At 34.1% G+C, this 19,461-nt stretch overlaps 1 protein-coding gene across 1 annotated transcript in view; it reads left to right on the forward strand.

Moving 5' to 3' along the window:
- LOC123697494 (parapinopsin-like) overlaps positions 1-17,305 on the forward strand; it is a 71,829-nt gene extending 54,524 nt beyond the window's left edge. The window contains exons 5-8 of the mRNA XM_045644026.1: positions 12,804-12,936; positions 15,340-15,486; positions 15,750-15,839; positions 15,909-17,305. Of these exons, the coding sequence (XP_045499982.1) occupies positions 12,804-12,936; positions 15,340-15,486; positions 15,750-15,839; positions 15,909-16,571 (1,033 nt within the window). The 3' untranslated portion in view covers positions 16,572-17,305. The remainder of the gene's footprint in view (positions 1-12,803; positions 12,937-15,339; positions 15,487-15,749; positions 15,840-15,908) is intronic.
- The last annotated feature ends 2,156 nt before the right edge of the window (positions 17,306-19,461 follow it).

Here is a 19,461-nt window from a genome sequence, read left to right on the forward strand (position 1 = left end):
GCCTAACTGAAGCAAAGATTGAACGGAATTTGTATTCAAAGAACAACCTTCTTTGCAAGAAAATCTTATCACTAGTCTACGCCACGCTTGACAGTCTACCTGTATATTTAAGTTTCCATCAAAAAATATACATTATTGAATTTCTCTACTATTTTATTATCTAAACTAGATGTGCGTGGTTTTGCAGGCAAAAGCATGTAGATATTTCTAAAGTTAACGAGTTACTAGCTGTGTTCCGTGGTTTCACTTGCATTACTCCGCTCCTGTCGGTCTTAGCGTGATGATATATAGCCTTCCTCGATAAATGGGCTATTTAACAACGAAAGAATTTTTCAAATCGGAACATTAGTTCCTGAGATTAGCGCCTTCAAACAAATAAACAAACTCTTCAGCTTTATAATATTAAGTAGTATAGATTATCACTTCCAAATATCGTCAAATCTTCAATGGTTTTCGCGTGGAAGAGAACGTAAGTACATACATACGATTCTTACAAATTTTCTCGTTCGTTACATGAGTCGAAATAAATCGAATATAGAATTTCTATTAATATAACAAACTAAGTGCGCTCCGCGGTTTCACTCGCATTTGGTTGGTCTTAAGATGATGATAGTCTATAACCTTCCTCGATAAATGGGCTATCCAACACTGAAATAATTTTTCAAATCGGACCAGTAGTTCCTGAGATTAGTGCGTTCAAACAAACAAAGCTTTATAATATTAGTATGGATTACATTAAACAACTAGACATCTACCGTGAATGTGGATGAATAATCCTTTAGTATACCGCCACTGGAAAATTGGTACAGGAAATTAGCAATTATTAGAACGTATAAGCAATATGGATCACATAAACAGCTTTAAACTAATCCTACTAATATTATAAATGCGAAAGTTTCCGAGGATGTATGTATGTGTAGGTGTATGTTTGTTACTCTTTCACGCAAATACTACTGAAGTGATTACAATGAAATATAGCACACATATAGATGGTAACTTGGATTAACACACAGGATAGTTTTTATCCCGGAAATCCCACGGGAACGGGAACTATGCGGGTTTGTCTTTGAAAACGTGGATTAAGCCGCGGGCGGAAAGCTAGTCCTTTATATTTGCTTCTCAATTTAATAATGGGTTACATAAAATTATATTGGAATAATATGGAATTGTGTTGGTTCTACTCTTTTAATAACACTACTATTATTAGAGATATTTAGTTTAAGTTATTCTTATAAGTTATAACTCACCAGACTCTCTCGTTTTATATGAAATAGCGAACCAAATATTATGTGATATGAAAGACCATGTCTGTTTCATATTTTGTTTACATCGAGGCGTAATTTCTATGAAATGAGAAACTATTTTTAGTATTCCCAACTTGTTACAATTGGAGACCTATATTCAAACACTACTGAAATGAATAAACCTATTCATAATTTCAAAAACGATATTTCTAGTTTCTATTTTTGACTCACAGATTTCGTGTTCCAACCACAAAACCTCAACCATCTATTTCGGCGTATACAATTAGACAAATACACAAATGCCTTTCCACGTGCCCTAACCTTCGAAATTAAAACGAAATTTAATATTATCTTATCTGGAAAATCTGTCGTGATTATTTAGATTACCGAGCCCTTTGACAAAAGTTCATCAGGTTTTATAATTACACGGACTTTGAAACCTGCAACTATAATATTTTATAATTTGCAACTACTTAGTAGGTGTTTTGTTTATGCTTTTAAACTATGTATCTTTATTATGACGGACCTTTTTCTAAGTTTTAAAAAAGCTTTTTCTCAAAAATCTTTAGTAAAAAACCAGACATAATGTTTGCTTTCGAATTTACCATCTTTCATTTATTAATACACAGTGCTAATTATAGCTGAAAATCTGTCAGAAGGATTATACTAAAATAATATAAAAGAAATGATATAAAAGCTTTTCTTCAATATTCACAATCAATCTTTTTCTCAGAATTCTCACTAGGTAATTCAGAACTCCGCTCCAAATCACCGTTCATTACAATAAAATATTCTACATTCTGCCGTCGAACATTCTGGAGTCTATCTATATTTAGAACTCAAAGGTACCGTAGGACCGTAATACAGCAAGGCAGCACAAACACTGCTTACGCAATAACGTTGAGCCCAGCGGATTCTTTTTATGAAATATATGACAATGACGATAAGAACTTAATAACTAGTCAGTCAAACTCGGACTCGGGTAAAAGGGGATTTAAATGCCTTTATTAAGATTGAAAATTGTCTAACTCCTTGATCAGATTTGTAGCGCTTTGGTCTTCTGTCGTAGTTTGGAAGTTTATTTTCAATTAAAGCGACGTTTTAATAATGTATTTTTAATGTTTGAAAGAATTACTCAGATAACTGTGAAATTAAATGAAATGAAATGAGTGAATTGTGGATGTTTATTTAGTTAGTATAATAATAATTCTCCTTTTGCGTATGATGAACTCGAAACTTTGTGAGTGCCATGTGAGTGCTGAATATTTAGCCACTGCCCGTAAATATTTGTAAACTAGCTTACCATCCGCGGCTTCACCCGCTTTGTCTAAAACCTAATGAATCATATACTAAGACCTTCCTCTTGAATCACTCTATCTATTGGAAAAAAAAAGCATCAAAATCCGTTGCGTAATTTTAAAGATTTCAGCATACAAAGGGACATAGGGATACAGAAAGCGACTTTGTTTTATACTATGTAGTGATGATGCATTCGCCAATTTAAAATAAATAAAACTTCGGGGTTAATGTACCTAATGGTGGAGAGGCGCATAGAAAGGACAACTAATGGAAAAAGCTAGAATATAGACCAGAAAGTCAATACAATTTCAGCAAATCGCACACACAAAGCCGCGTTACACAACTAGCTAAATAAATAATGATCCAGTTACACTTTCGGTATGCAATAAACATCGTACATGCGCCATTTTGGCATTTTAAGAGGGTTGGAATTTCAGGAAGGGGAGGGCTGAGAAATTGGATTTTCTGAATATCTTATTAACGACAGTTGTTCATGATAAGTATTATTTATGCTAATTTTATTACTACATTTAGATTATAAATTTTGGATAACTTATTTCAATTTAATCGCTGTTTAAAATTTTGAAGTATTTTATTATGTCATAAAATTAAGTTCAGTTAATTTATGAGAAATACCAAAAGTTATATATGGGATTTTGAAATGCATATTTTATAGGAGACAGCTTTTAGTCTACTACTAAAATTTCATTTATTGTTCGTATAATATCCTATTATTATATAATTAGATTTTTTCATAAAATAAATCGTCTATTGAGACATTGAGAACATTCTGAACAACAACATCATGAACAGACATATTGTAACCTCACAAAAATATTAGGCAGGTATTATTTCATTTTAAAACTATGAAATATAAGTGTTTAATTTATATTTAGAAAATTTAAAAATAGAACCGAACATTTTTTAATTATAATAAATCTAAGGAGAGAAATCAATTAAAGTTGGAATTTTGTTATGCCATCAGCAGTGTTCTCTAAGAAAATATTTCATTATATTTTATGAAAAGAAAGAAAACATCTACCTTCAGGTGCCATTACAAAATTCCACCCGGTACAACAAACTCTACTATTATTATTACCAGCCAGAGTTTTATTCAATGCATTTGAGCTATTACCCTATTTGCTATTAGTTTAATTTATTTTTTAATCCAATCAAATAATACCTGCATATTATAATGAAATATTAGGATTTAGGAAAGTCAAAACTATAGGTACATAGAATATTTTTTTAAAAGAATACTTGGGGCGTGATCTACAATCGATTTTTCGATGTTTGTATGTTTGTCAGGGCCAAAATAAAAAAATACTAAAAAAGTAGGATTTAATTCAAATTTTGCTTGAATATTGCCAACAAGTCTATATAGGAGCGGAGCAATTTGGGTAAAACTGCGGGGCATAGCTAGTATTTAATATTGAGTCATTATACACCCAATATATTATCATACCTCCTCCAATTGAAATATACAAAATTCCCGTAATCCAACCTCTTTGCTGCGCTGCCGTTTCATTTTCTCATTACACAGATAAAGGAAAAATATTGCTCACGAAATCGGTCCATGTATGGAATAGGGCGCGCTTGTCAGAAAATTTTATTAGACTTAGACTTAAATTTATGCCTGGAATCGAACGTGATGTGTATGTATGTTATCTTATTACATCAGAATGGTATTTATATTGTGTAAGTAGGTTATTATATTTGTCTATCAGTTGTTTTAATTCTTGAAAAGTTTTTTTTTGTCAATGTGACGCACATCTACCGTGTAGTAAAACTTTGTATAATGTATAGGTACGTAGTAATCGCAAATATTATCAAGATTGTGGCTGATTTTTTCGGTTCTAATCTGCTTGTTTTCATTTCATTATAATTATTACAACATGTTATTTTCCAACAAACAATAATATAAAATACCTAAATGTAACTCAACTTCGCCAAAAATAAATTTACTGATGTTTAAAATTTCAAACAAGCTTTTTAAAAAGTCTAAAGATCAATCTAGATTTATTTCACCCTTTCCAAGCAATTAATTAGCTTAAAAATGCTGAGAGTCCGACATTGATTGATTCGTTCGAATTTAATGAAGTGGGGTGGAATAAAGAAATTATTTGCTGTGATAATCTAGATATTTATATTTTATTTATACAATAAACAGTCCGTGATTCCTTTAATACCTACTAGCTCGCCGGGGAAATGGATCATTGAAACAGATGTTACATTCTTTCCTCATGCAATCATCATGGGAAACACCATGTACATACTATTTTTTTCGGTCCAACACCATTAAGGTGCTATTATAGTGTTTACCTACTTTGTACTTTACTACATAATAAATAATAAATATTTCAGGACAATTTTCACACACGGCACGTTCTGATCCCATACTAAGCTTTCGCTTGTGTTATGGAAACTTGATGGTTGATAAACATACATATATATAACTAGCTTTTACACGCGGCTTTGCTCGCGTTAAGAAGTATTAATATTAATTAGGTATATTTTTTGCGGCTTTGGTACATTTTTTAAGCGTATGTAAAAACTTAGGGCCTACAAAACTACAAAACTTTAATCACATATTTTATCCCCTTAGAGGTGGAATTTGACAAAATTCTTACTTAGGGAATGCCTACGTCATAGTAGCTTTATGCATGCAAAGTCTAAGCCCGATCGGTATAAAATTGACATAGTTTCATACAAACTTTCATCCCTTATTTAATCCCCTTGGGGGTAGAATTGATCCAAATCCTTTCTTAGGGGATACCTACCTGCATGCCAAATTTCAGCCCGATACGTCCAGTGGTTTGTGTGCTGGTTTGTGGGCTGTGCGTTGATAGATCACTATATCAGTCACCTTTGAGTTTTATATATATAGATTACTGACTGAAACCGCAGGGCAAAGCTAGGGTATGAATTTTCGAAAATCTTTTCTTACCGGACGCCTACGTGTCATATGATCTATCTACATGCCCAATTTCATGCAAATACATCCAAGGAATAAAAAGTTTCATACAAACTTCTATCCCCTATTTTACCCCTTTAGGGGACGAATTTCCTAAAATCCTTTCTTAGGGGACGCCTACGTTATGACATCTATCTGCATGCCAAATTTCAGCCCGATACGTCTAGTGGTTTGGGCTGTGCGTTGATAGATCACTATATCAGTCACCTTTGAGTTTTATATATATAGATTACTGACTGAAACCGCAGGGCAAAGCTAGGGTATGAATTTTCGAAAATCTTTTCTTACCGGACGCCTACGTGTCATATGACCTATCTACATGCCCAATTTCATGCAAATACATCCAAGGAATAAAAAGTTTCATACAAACTTCTATCCCCTATTTTACCCCTTTAGGGGACGAATTTTCTAAAATCCTTTCTTAGGGGACGCCTACGTTATGACATCTATCTGCATGCCAAATTTCAGCCCGATACGTCCAGTGGTTTGGGCTGTGCGTTGATAGATCACTATATCAGTCACCTTTGAGTTTTATATATATAGACTAGCTGGTGCGTTGTGCGCGGGCTGCAAGCAGCCCGCGAGCCCCTTTTGCCCCTGGGTTGAAGCAATAGGGCAGTCATTAGAAAATGTGTTAGATTTCCCAGTCCATTTGTAATTTTCTGCTAACAGCGATTCCACAGTCAATCGGAAGTGCTTATAAATTCCCAATTCAAGTATTTTCCGCTCCGGGAGGCTGTCAACCTTCGAGGGAGCGTAGTGCGCGGGCTGCAAGCAGCCCGCGAAGCATCCCAGGACAGAAATCTTCAGTCATTTGAAAATGCATTAAAATTCCCCGTCAATTTGCTATTATCTGCAAACAGCGATTCCACAGTCAATCGGAAGTGCTTATAAATTTCAAATTCAAATATTTTTTATTCCGGGGGGCGGTTCACCTTCGAGGGTGCATGGTGCGCGAGCTGCAAGCAGCTCGCGGCTCATCCCAGGGCAGAAATCTTCAGTCATTTGAAAATGCATTCAAATTTCCTATCCATTTGTTACATCTCCTAACAGCGATTCTACAGTCAGTCGGTAATGCTTATAAATTCCCCATTCAAAATTTTCTATTCCGGGGGGCTGTCCACCTTCGAGGGTGCGTGGTGCGCGAGCTGCGCAGCTCGTGGCTCATCCTAGGGCAGAAATCTTCAGTCATTTGAAAATGCATTCGAATTTCCTTTCCATTTGTAACATCTGCTAACAGCGATTCTACAGTCAGTCGAAACTGCTTATAAATTACTTATTCAAATATTGTTACATTTTTGAAACGTCTTATCGATAGCGAGCAGTGACTTTTCATAATAAACTGTTCAAGAGTTAACCTAACACGCTCGTCGCTTCGCTCCTCGCTACCTATTTGAATATTTAGGCCGGCCGCTGCCGCGACTCGCTCGCTTCGCTCGCTTGGCTCGTGCGATAGGTAGTTCAAAGGTTAACCTAACACGCTCGTCGCTTCGCTCCTCGCTACCTATTTGAATATTTAGGCCGGCCGCTGCCGTGACTCGCTCGCTTCGCTCGCATGGCTCGTGTGGTAGTTCAAAAGTTAAACTAACACGCTCGTCGCTTCGCTCCTCGCTACCTAAACTGCTTATAAATTACTTATTCAAATATTGGTAAAATTTTTGAAACGTCTTATCGATAGCGGGCAGTGACTTTTCATAATAAACTGTTCAAGAGTTAACCTAACACGCTCGTCGCTTCGCTCCTCGCTACCTATTTGAATATTTAGGCCGGCCGCTGCCGCAACTCGCTCGCTTCGCTCGCTTGGCTCGTGCGGTAGGTAGTTCATAAGTTAACCTAACACGCTCGTCGCTTCGCTCCTCGCTACCTATTTGAATATTTAGGCCGGCCGTTGACGCGACTCGCTCGCTTCGCTCGCTTGGCTCGTGCGGTAAGTAGTTCAAAAGTTAACCTAACACGCTCGTCGCTTCGCTCCTCGCTACCTATTTGAATATTTACGCTGGCCGCTGCCGTGACTCGCTCGCTTCGCTCGCTTGGCTCGTGCGGTAGTTCAAAAGTTAATAAATATTTTCTACTCCGGGAGGCTGTCAACCCCCGAAGTTGCGCGGTGCGCGGGCAGCAAGCAGCCCGCGGTGCCGTCTTTTGCCGATGCTATTCAATTACCCTTCCTACTATGGAAATTTCCATACAAAATTTTCGAAAAAAAAAATTTCGCTTTTTAGCAAAAATTTTTATGTGCCTGGAAGCGGACCAAGTTTTTAAACATTTTTTACCGTGGTGACCCCAACCTAAGTGCCACCAGATCAGAGAGCCGTTGAATTTCGTGATGTATGGAAAATGGAAACCGGGGGTCTGAGAGAAATTCTGAGTATGCAGTTTTGTAAATCTGACCAATCAAAGCACAGATGTCAATTTTCAGACCTATCGTGACGGAACCGGCGCCACCATCTTGCTTTGAAAAATTGGCCATTTTTTGAAAAAAAATTACGTCCAATTTAAAATTTCTCGATTGCCCTGGTAGCACCCCATCTTCCTGATCATTTTTTAGTTCTACACCCCCCACCTATCTTGCGCCGTTTCAGAGAGCCGTCGAATTTTGCGTTGTATGAAACTCGGAAACCAGCGATGGAAACTCGATTATGAGTATACCAACTCAATGTGAGGCTCGATTAAAGCCCCTGCGCCAAGTTTCAGCGTGATCGGCCCAGCGATGGCCGTTTTAGAATTTGTATGGCGGCGGCCATTTTTTCCGCCATTTTGAATTTTTTTCACTATCTGTGGTAATTGCTCGAGGTCTACTACAAGTTTAGTTTGAGCACCCCAGATGTAGCTGCTACCGTTTGCGCGGGCCGTTGACCGTCTCCGCGGGCTGTGAGAAAGTTCAAGATTTCGGATTTTTCTGGATATCCTGGGAGCTGGGCGAGTATGAATGCGTCATTGGTTTATTTCTCTATTGCACCACCTCGTCTAAATTTACGTTTTTATGTTTGCGCCAAAAATGGAAAAATTCCAAAATCTAGCATCCCACTATGGCTCCCTGGTAGCGTCCCAAGGTGGTGATCATTTTTAGTTCCGGGACCCCCAACCCAACTCGCACCGTTTCCGCGGGCCGTTGGATTTTACGTTGTATGGAAGTTGGAAACGGGGGCCCGGAGCCACTCGAACGGGGCACCGATCGATTCGCCGGCTCAAACAGAGCACGTGTGCCAAATTTGAGACGTAAGGATTCATAAACGGCGATTTTGGCAAAGTACGGCGGCCATCTTGTTTTCGCGAAAATCCCCATTTTTCCACCTCCCCTGGTAATCGCCACCAGTTCCGAGCATTTTTTGTTCAGACACCCCCCCTCCAGGTATCACCGTTTTTGCGCACCTCCAGGGGTCCACCCTCTTGTCCAGGGTGTTGGAGTTCGCTATATTTTTCCGGTGGTCACTGGGAGCACCTCTACACGATCACGTCAAAATTCCCCCAACTTTCCCCGTAGTTTCCGAGAAACCCGATGTCAGTCAGTCAGTGAGTGAGTGGTAGTGTAGCTTTATATATATATGATTACTGACTGAAACCGCAGGGCAAAGCTAGGGTATGAATTTTCGAAAATCTTTTCTTACCGGACGCCTACGTGTCATAAGATCTATCTACATGCCCAATTTCATGCGAATACATCAAAGGAATAAAAAGTTTCCTACAAATTTCTATTGCCTATTTTACACCTTTAGGGGATGAATTAAAAAAAAAATCTTAACAGAACGTCTACGTCATATGATCTATCTACATGCCCAATTTCATGCAAATACATCCAAGGAATAAAAAGTTTCATACAAACTTCTATCCCCTATTTTACCCCTTTAGGGGACGAATTTTCTAAAATCCTTTCTTAGGGGACGCCTACGTTATAACATCTATCTGCATGCCAAATTTCAGCCCGATACGTCCAGTGGTTTGGGCTGTGCGTTGATAGATCACTATATCAGTCACCGTTGAGTTTTATATATATAGATGTTAAATAAATACTTAATATAGATAATTAACACCCAGACACAGAGCAAACGTCTATGTTCATAGTTTATCACACAAATATTTGCTCCTGGTGGGAATCGAACCCACGACCTCTGACTTGGAATGCAGTGCAGTGGCACTGCATTGGTAGTGACCAACCAAGCCAACCGGTCAATAATGAAGCTATAACCTGCAGTGCGAACGAATAATTACAATATAAGTACCTGCCGACTTTCAAGAAAGATATCATATAATTATATTGTTAATGTACCACAATACCTCAATTTTACATACCATTTTACCTACACGACGCTTATAAAAAAAGAAATAATATAACAGTATTATTAATTAAAACATTTAAGTGCCTAATCTTTAGCTAAACCCTATTTAAAAAATTACACGCATCGACTTCTCTATTACTGGAAGTGGAAAACCAATAAATACACATTTACACGGGCCATAAAAAGATCTCATTGCAATAAATTATGCTAGAGAGCTTAACCTAGGTATGTAAATAAAACAAACTACGACAGTTTTCACTTAATACTAGTAATATTTTAAACTGTTAAAGATAAGAAAAATAATATCATATGATAAATACAATACCTATGAATTTCTGATATAAGCTTCTTGATTTCTGTTCTACAATTTTTATTTTAAGAGGCCATTCAGACAGAACTCCTAACAAGTGGGTTACATCTTATCTTTTAAATGTAGGATAAAACTAAAACTTGCGAAAAACAAACAAATAAACTTAAAAAGCACACAAACATTGTAAAGTTTACGGCAAAAGTTAGTTTACAGAAAAGTTTTCTTCGGTTACTTATTTTGAATAAGTATATCGGTTTTAGAAGTTATATTAACAGGTAAATGGTTAAGTTTAAGTTTTAAATTAAGTTCTAAAATTATCTATACTTAATATTATAAAGAGGAAAGTTTTGTAATTATGTATGTACCTATGTATGTATGTATGGTTTTCACGCATAAACTACTGGACCGATTTAAAAAATTCTTCATTCAAATTCAAATTCACCATTAGAAAGCTGCATCTTCACTGAGCAACATAGGCTAGGTTTTATCCAGGAAATCCCACGGGAACGGGACTATGCGGGTTTTTCTTTGAAAACGCGGGCGAAGCCGCAGGCGGAAAGCTAGTATAATATATTTCAGCCTATAAAGCATTATTATTATAGGTAAGCCGATGATTATATTTCCAAGGTAAATCCAATATTATTGGATAAAACGAAATGAAACACAAACTTTTATAATAATATTATTATCGGAATGTAAAATTTATCGTAAGTACCTACAAGAGATGTTTCGCTGTGATAAAAGGAAAACTTCAAGGTAGCTACTATCCAACAAATAATACCCAAATAGCACAAATCACATTAATCTGAAAATCTGCAGATTTTAACCGATTTAAAAAAAAATGAGGAGGTTATCAATTCGGCCGGTACGTTTTTTTTATGTATATACAAGGTATATACACCGATTACTGATACTCAGAGGTTTTTTGAACCGATTTACGTGATTCTTTTTTTATATGTATTTGTATGAACTCTATGATCTAATGCGTACAAAATAATATTTCAAAGCAGTTCCTGAGATTAGCGCGTTTAAGCAAACAAACTCTTCAAATTTATTACATAAGTATAGATTTTCCATCAGAAATAGGTTAGTAGTGAGCATTGTACCTAATTCCAAGTATTCACAAGATGCTAACCTTTATATCAGAGTGAGGATGTGCATCTTAACATTGGTATTCTATTCAGCTACGAGGTATCACGAATTGTCATTATGCACCATGACATTTTGTATTGTATTTGTATGAATGTATTTTCGATTTATTTCGCATTAGTTTTATATAATTCAGGTACATATTTGCTTTGAAGAATAAGCTAGGATAGAGACTATTTATTATTTTAATTATGTTTTCATAAGTGCCATAGAAAGAGCAAATTTGAGCTTTCAGTACCTATACATTAATCTACTAGCTCGTAGGGGAAATGGATCATTGAAACAGATGGTACATTCTTTCCTTATGCATTCATCATGGGAAAAACCATGTACTTAATACTATTTTTTCGGTCCGACACCATCAAGGTGCTATTATGGTGTTTTTGTGTATTAGTAACATCGTAATGTTGGAAAGATTGAGCCAACTAAGACGCAGTTCTTATAATTAACAGTCTTGTCAGTGAAATAACAAATTATTGTTATAATTAAAACACAACTTTTTTCGATATGCTGTTATTTAGTCGATGACGAGATAATGAAATAAATAAAACATTTATTGATAACAAACGAAAAAAAAAATATAATTCGTTGCTATGTTTTGATTAAAAAGAATTTACCTACCTACTTAAAATATTCACATACATTGGAACTACTTAAAAGTAGCTATAAGATTATCAACCAATTATTTAAGTTTTATTGTACCAAACTGTTTTAAATTGTGACTAAATCTGCAAAGAATAATTCAAGGTTTTATTTTTTTTCTTTGTTAATTAAGTTAACCAATGCCAATTATAACAGAAATACAATAATTTAATAACATTGATGTCTCGAACAAATAAATCGCTCAAATGTAAATCATTTAATTTTTTGTCGCCAACAAAGCGTATATAATGAGCTTAATTCGATTTGATTTTACAAAGACAACATTTTCGAATCCTATTATATTCACACAAACATTTTTGTCCTCATTAAAAGACCACAGATCTCTTTAGGAAGGAAGTACATAGATTAATTTAAATTCATGCAAATAATGTGTTCAGTTGTTAAGGTAACAGGGGTAATTAAGACGCTCCTTTTGACTTTTGAAATGACTTTCAATAGAGGGAAGGTAACGTAGGTAAGTATGAAGAGTGTTTTTCTTATGCATTAGACCTAAACTTTAGACTTTTTTACAGGTCCAAATATCATTATCTGCTCAATAGATTCGTCTTGACACCTGCTGAATTATTGCAGGAAAAACATATAAATTAATAATTCTAAAAACTGAAAATTGTACCTACATTAATTATTATTAACACTGTAGCCTTTGTGCACATGAGTATTTCGTTACATTGCCTCCATACAAAGGAAATCCCCACAAAACCATTCAAATTTCATGACAAAAAAGCTTTCTTAAAATATTTCCTTCGACTACTTTTATTTATTTATACTATATTGTACAATTTTAATATCTTATCAATAACCTGTTTTTTTAACAAATTGCAATCTAAGCCATCTCTGTCAGGCAAATTTTCACGAATAACTATTTTAATATATACTACTTTTGTTCCCAGCTGTTCGGTAAACTGGCACGAGCAGAGCATGAACACGCTGACCTACATCCTGTTTCTGTTCGCGATGGGGCAGATTGTGCCCCTGGCGATCATCACCTTCAGCTACGTGAACATCATCAGGACTATGAAGAGAGTGAGTATTATGAGTAATCTATACTAATGTTATAAGGCAGAAGAGTTTGTTTGTTTGAACGCGCTAATCTCAGGAAGTACTGGTTCGATTTGAAAATAGCTTGAAATATAGACGATTATCAGTACCTACAAAGTATAACAAAGTCGCTGTCTCTGTCCCTGTCCCTACGTATGCTTAAATGTTTAAACCTACGTAATGGATTTTGATACAGTTCTTTTTTAATGTGAAGGTTTTAGTATATATATGTATATTTTACTAGACTAGTTTTAGACAAAGCGGACGAAGCCGCGATTAGGCCATGTAGATGCTCTAAATCCCTGTACCTAGACAACGATTTATAACAAAAAAGGGATGTACCTACTGACCTACATATTCTTAGACTTTAATCAAAAATAAATTGCAAAATTAAATTTCCATGAACGATGAGTTTTCTAATATAAGTTTTAGAGTGGACCAGTGACCTGGCGACATCCGTCATGTTATTTCGTGTGAATTTTTAAATTATATTTCCACTTTACTTTTCCTAAATATTACATAATTTCCATTAGTTGGCCTAAATAACATACAAAATTGTAATCTAATAAGTTACGTAGTTACGCAGATTCGGAAAATGAGCTGGTATAAACGCACTGAGCTTGATCCACACAAGTAGGTACCTACTTGCGTGGATCAAGCTCAGTGCTTTGAACTTTTAAAAATTAGTATAAGCAGAATCCATATTAAAGTAATTATAGAAAAGTGGATAATTAATTTTAAAACTAACGAAACATCTTTGATCTTACTAAACTGACATGAATTCGTATGTAATGAATTTTTCGTAATTTTATGTATAAAAATGTCTAGATTATTATCTAAAGTTCGCTTGAGATGTTTTATGCGATTCAGGAATGCTTTAAAATATTTTAAAATAAAGCGTTGAAATAAATATTCCTGGAACAGAAACATTTCGAAGGAATTTTCTTGAGCTACTCTTTTTATAATACTTGTCGTGCTTATATTGACGCTCAACAAAAAACTCTACATTAAAAAGGTTTTTCATTTAAATCTGTTTATTTTAACGGAGGTATTTGCACTGTAATTGTGATCCTTTATATATTACTATTCCACAAAAAACATATTAAAATATAACTTTTTCATTTTAACCAGATTAGATTTAATTTATAACTAACATAGTATTAAAAAGATACAGTTACTAAACCTTAAATTTCATTAAGATGAAAAAAAACTAAAACAAAAGTGATTAATAATATAATAACCTACTTAATAAAAAGCTAATTAAATAGTAACCTAGCCGTAAAAAGGTTATAAAATAAAAATAACGAGCTAAAACTTACCGAAACAACTACGAAAAACATTCCCATCCATAAATAATGTAGAAAGGAAGAGCCCTAATTAAATCGGAACTAATTTAACCGTAGTAAATAAGGTTTACAGAGTGGTCCATACATCACGATCTTTGGCAATTTAGCGGACCACAAGCGTTTGTAAGTACTAGTTAAGTGGTTTAAACCATTCTGACTTAAGTAGGTAGTCCTTAGATTAACAGGAGAATTGAAACCTGAAAGTTTTTAGTCTAATCTTCTTATAATTGTTTAAATTTAAAATTATAGTTAACTTCTTCAAAAAAAAACCTACAAAACTTAAGGTAAAGCAAGGCTTTTAACAAATAATAGTAGAAGGTATCGCGAAGGCTCACTAATTTAGGTAAGATTTTCTTTAATTTGATACCATTTACGTCTACAGATAGCCAAAGTTTATAATGTTGATCTTGACAAAGGCTTTTTGATTAGTAAATTGCCGAATAATAGAATAAAACGGAATTAAATAAACGATTGTTGGTCGAACATGCTCCCTCATCTCACGCCTCTTCGATATTCATGCCTTAACATAAATTCAATAAAAATGCGGCATTATAGGCTATATAAAATTTAATTCAGTAAAACGACGTCGCTTTACAAGCATGGAATTAATTTTCTTTCATTCGATTAATTTGCCCCATAAAAGTACCTATAATTTTTTGAATATTTGAGTAAAAATGTAGCCCATGGTTGATGGTACATTAATCGATGACACATGAACCAAGAGGTCGCACTTCGATTCGAAAAAATAACAAAATGGCATTAATATAAATTCTTTTCCTCAAGATAAATCAATAATATGATATAATTTATATACAATGCATTTTCCCGTACGACACAAGGGATGGGACGATACTGTTTGTATTAATACAACTTAAAATTGGAATCAAAGCTAAAATATCTTGAAATCATTTCGATTGATGAAACTTCTAAGTCACATATAGCTCGGAAATGCTAACACACTTAACGTTACATTAAAAATTCAACATTGTAGGAAAAATAAAACCCTTTTCTGTCTCATAAAGGGTTTATTTTATTCTTATAGAATTCCCAGCGGCTCGGCCGAGTCCGAGTGAGTCGCGCAGAAGCAAGGGCCACCTCCATGGTGTTCGTGATGATCATTGCCTTCACTGTGGCCTGGACACCGTATTCCTTCTTCGCTTTAATGGAACAGTTTGCTACTGAGGGAATTGTGAGTATACCAAAATTATACAGTCCTATGTCCTATAGGTTTGTTCCTATATTAGAAAACGATACAATTTCTTAAAGAAATATCTGGGATTCAAATTATGTAGCGTATCTTGTGATAAAAGAAAAGACGAGAGAGTTTTTAAAATATATGATTTTACTTATTTGTTTAAACTTACGTTCACAGTAGAGACATAGAAACAAACATAGGTTAATTAAGATAATATATTGAAAATGAATCATTAAAATGATTGTCTTTTATTACAGATTTCACCTGGCGCCGGAGTGATACCAGCTCTAGTTGCCAAAAGTTCCATTTGCTACGACCCGCTGATATACGTCGGCATGAACACTCAAGTGAGTTTTAATCTTATTATCAATGACAACAACACGTACGGTTTTGTTAATTTCGATTAATCTTTACAGTTCCGACAATCCATCAAGAAAATATTTGGAGTACATTCAAAAGGTCGTGGTTCTCCTGCCAGCAGAGCATTTAATAATACAGCTATGTCTCCAGCCCATAAGTTATCTGCTTTCAATGATATTACAGTACGTTTTAATACATCAGAAACTAATCTTTCGAGTACGCCGAAAAAGCTTAAAGAAAAAGCGTTCAGCTTAGAAGAATCTGATGAAACAAATTACGACGGAAGTCGTCACTTACCCAAAATGTATGAACTAGGAACAATACAAGAAACAAAAACAGCATCCGATGCGGAACGCTCCGTTGATACTGTTTACGATGAAGATAGTAGTAACAAGAGAGACGATACAGATATCTCTCCCACATTAATAATCGATCATGAACGCTTATTTTACAGTAAAAGAGATGAGAGTTCTCTGAATCCAAACATCAAAATTGATGACCAAGTATTCACAAGCAAAAGTAGTGAAAGCGACGCTAATAAATCTAAAAATATCAAACATAGTTATTCGTTTGATTTGGGGCAAGTTCCCCCTGAAGCGAAATCGAGGAAATACTCAGTTGAAACGTACATACCATCGAAAAGTTTCTTCAAAGAGACAATAGTTAGTAAATTTTTCGACAAAGATTGCGTTCAACTGCAGAACAACTTCAATGTGTAGCTAGTAATGATATCGAAAGTGTATGAGGGAACAAAATTTAGCACAAATATACGTATTAGCTTAGCATTTTATTGTTAATAGAGAATGAGGATAAAGGGTACTTTTAATGATTGAAGGATCTGTGATAGAAGACATCAGTGCCAATTTTATTTGTATTTTTATAATAACGAATTTATATGTAGAATTAAGAGTATGTGTATAGTTCATTACACTATGAAGTGGCCGTCATTTTATGTAAGAAACTATTGAAGTGAAATCATACAATTAAAAAATATAAAGGATAAAAAAGGAAAAGTATTTTGTAAAAACATTCACAAAATATCAAACGTTCGTTGTAAAGATCATAGAAGAAAAGCATTATCAAAAGAGATGGCCTTAATATATTTTTGTACGATAATCATAAGCACCGATTGTCTTTGAAAGTGGAATGGTACACGAGCAATGAAATCTCCTTTCGTGTAAAATATGACAATATTGCCATAAAAGAAAAAAATATAATGATTTTACTTCAATATATCGAATATCATGTGTTCACCATTAGACTCACATTCAGAGGTGCTTGTAAAACCAACTTTAGAGGAATTCGATTCCAAAAAATAAGTATATTTTGCTTCATCATTTTGTTGTCATCCATTTTAAATATTAAATTAATGTTAATGTTGTTAAGATATTAATACTAAATGTTACTGTGTCATCGGTAAACTAAAATATTTTTATTGTTAGCTCTGAATTGTTTCCACGGTATTGTTAAGAAATGTATGTCAAATTTACCAAAAAGTTTGTATAAAATTGCGAATAGACATAATAAGTATTGTTTATACTTTATTATTTGTTGTTACAATTCGAAGTGGCTAGGTCAGTAATATAAAGGTAAACATAGAAAACTTGCTTGTTTTAAGTAAAAAAGACATAAAAATAATATTAAACTAATTCATGAAATCCACTCCATTCAAAATTCTTTTCTATAACTTTACAACTGAACAATGTTTCATGAAAACTTTTCTCAGTAACACAATGTTGATCAATTTTCCTGTCTCTTGTTTTATTAACTTTTTAATATTTTGTAACAATTTTTTTGTTTCGTTAGAACAATAATTTCTCCTTGAACAACTAAAACTCTTCAATATTTATATTTATCATACCGATATTTATCATATTTAATTTACATTTAAATTAATGTGTTTTAAGAAATATATTTTTATGTGTTTTTTTTTATATCTTTAAAAAATCCGTCCAATATTATTTATTTCGATTTATGTATGTAATGGAACAAATTTCTTCATAATTTACTGGCTCTCGTGCAATTAGTGAAGTGTTGGTATTATTAGTCAGACATGCATATTATAATTTTGAATGTATATTAGCAATGGTACCTACGGAAAATAATTTTACATTCTTTTGACTTTTTAAATGTACACGAATATTTAGTAGCTAATAGATACGAAACAATAATACATGAACAATAAATATAATTTTTTTTGTCCCCGACAGTGTCTAGTGTAATATATAAAATATATGAATAGTTAAAAAAGTTGTAATCAGAATATATATTGAACATATTATGTACCTATTTTAAAAAAATGTCCTCGCTAAGAGCCCATCTCTTATTTCCTTTTTAAACTGAAATTATGTTTAGTACCTATCTCAGCTTTAACATTAAAGTCTTCAAATTTTGTCTGGACAATCAGTCAGTCGCAAGGGCGGCCGTACACGGACGGTTCAAGCAGTTAAGACCGACGGCTTGCCGCTTGAAGCCGCGATCGCGCGGCGAACTGTGGACATTCATTCACTGCCATACACGGACTGTTCGAGCAGTCGCGACCTCTTCAAGCCGTTAACTGCATGGTTTGTAGCGCGTAACAGCTCGAGCAGTCAACGACCGACCGCTCGAGCAATCCGTGTACGTCGCTCAGCTGTTAACTGCTCGAGCCGCCCGTGTACGGCCGCTCTAAGAATGAAATTAATCAACCAACCGAAAAACTTGCTAGTGATATAATTGTCCTTTTAATTGCTCAATCTCATGTTATCTGTATATTATTTAATAATTTATGTGATTGTTTATACCTAAAGTGTCAAAATAACGCATTAACTCAGAACGGCAGCTGTGTAAACTTTTTGTTTTTGTAATACTTGAAATCAAATTATGCTAACGCGTGGAGAAAATCTCGATGTAATTTTAGATTGAGCTTTAATTTTTAGTTTAAGTGGTTTTATGTGTAGAATATTATTTTGCTAAATGAAATAAATCGATCTATTAGCGTTAGAAATGAAGGTTATCTTACTTAATTAATTTTATAATTGGAAGCTGTTCCAATAATTATTTTTATCTACTTTTAAACATATCTAATTTTTATATGTTAAATAGTTACTATTTCATATGGATTGTAATTTAAAATTTTCACGTCGATTTTCATGAATAAATTTAATTATTTGTAAAGTTTAAAACATAATTATTGTATTTTATAATTATTAGAAGAGATTTGGATGATTACATTTTTCACATTGTCCGCAGATAATATAGTATAATGTTTAAATAGATTTTAATAAGATTACTACTATTTAAATCATTAATTAATAAAATATTTCTTTGACACTTGAGTTTCATTTTCCTTTCGACTCTACAGAAATATCAAGAAACTTTCAGTTTACATATAGGAATAATAATTTCATCTTACTTACTTTTCTAACTAATTTAAGTATATTCTAACTAATTTAAGTATATTAAATGGAAAAATCTACTCTTACGCAGATGATACGGCGATAGTATTTAGTGGGAACTCATGGATATCAGTCTTTAACGCGGCACAAATAGGTATTTCTAAAATTTCTGATTGGTTAATAAGTAATCTCCTCACTCTGAACATTAAAAAAACTAACTACATATGCTTTT

This window comes from Colias croceus, chromosome 14, assembly GCF_905220415.1.
Source record: "Colias croceus chromosome 14, ilColCroc2.1".
Classification (NCBI taxonomy): domain Eukaryota; kingdom Metazoa; phylum Arthropoda; class Insecta; order Lepidoptera; family Pieridae; genus Colias; species Colias croceus.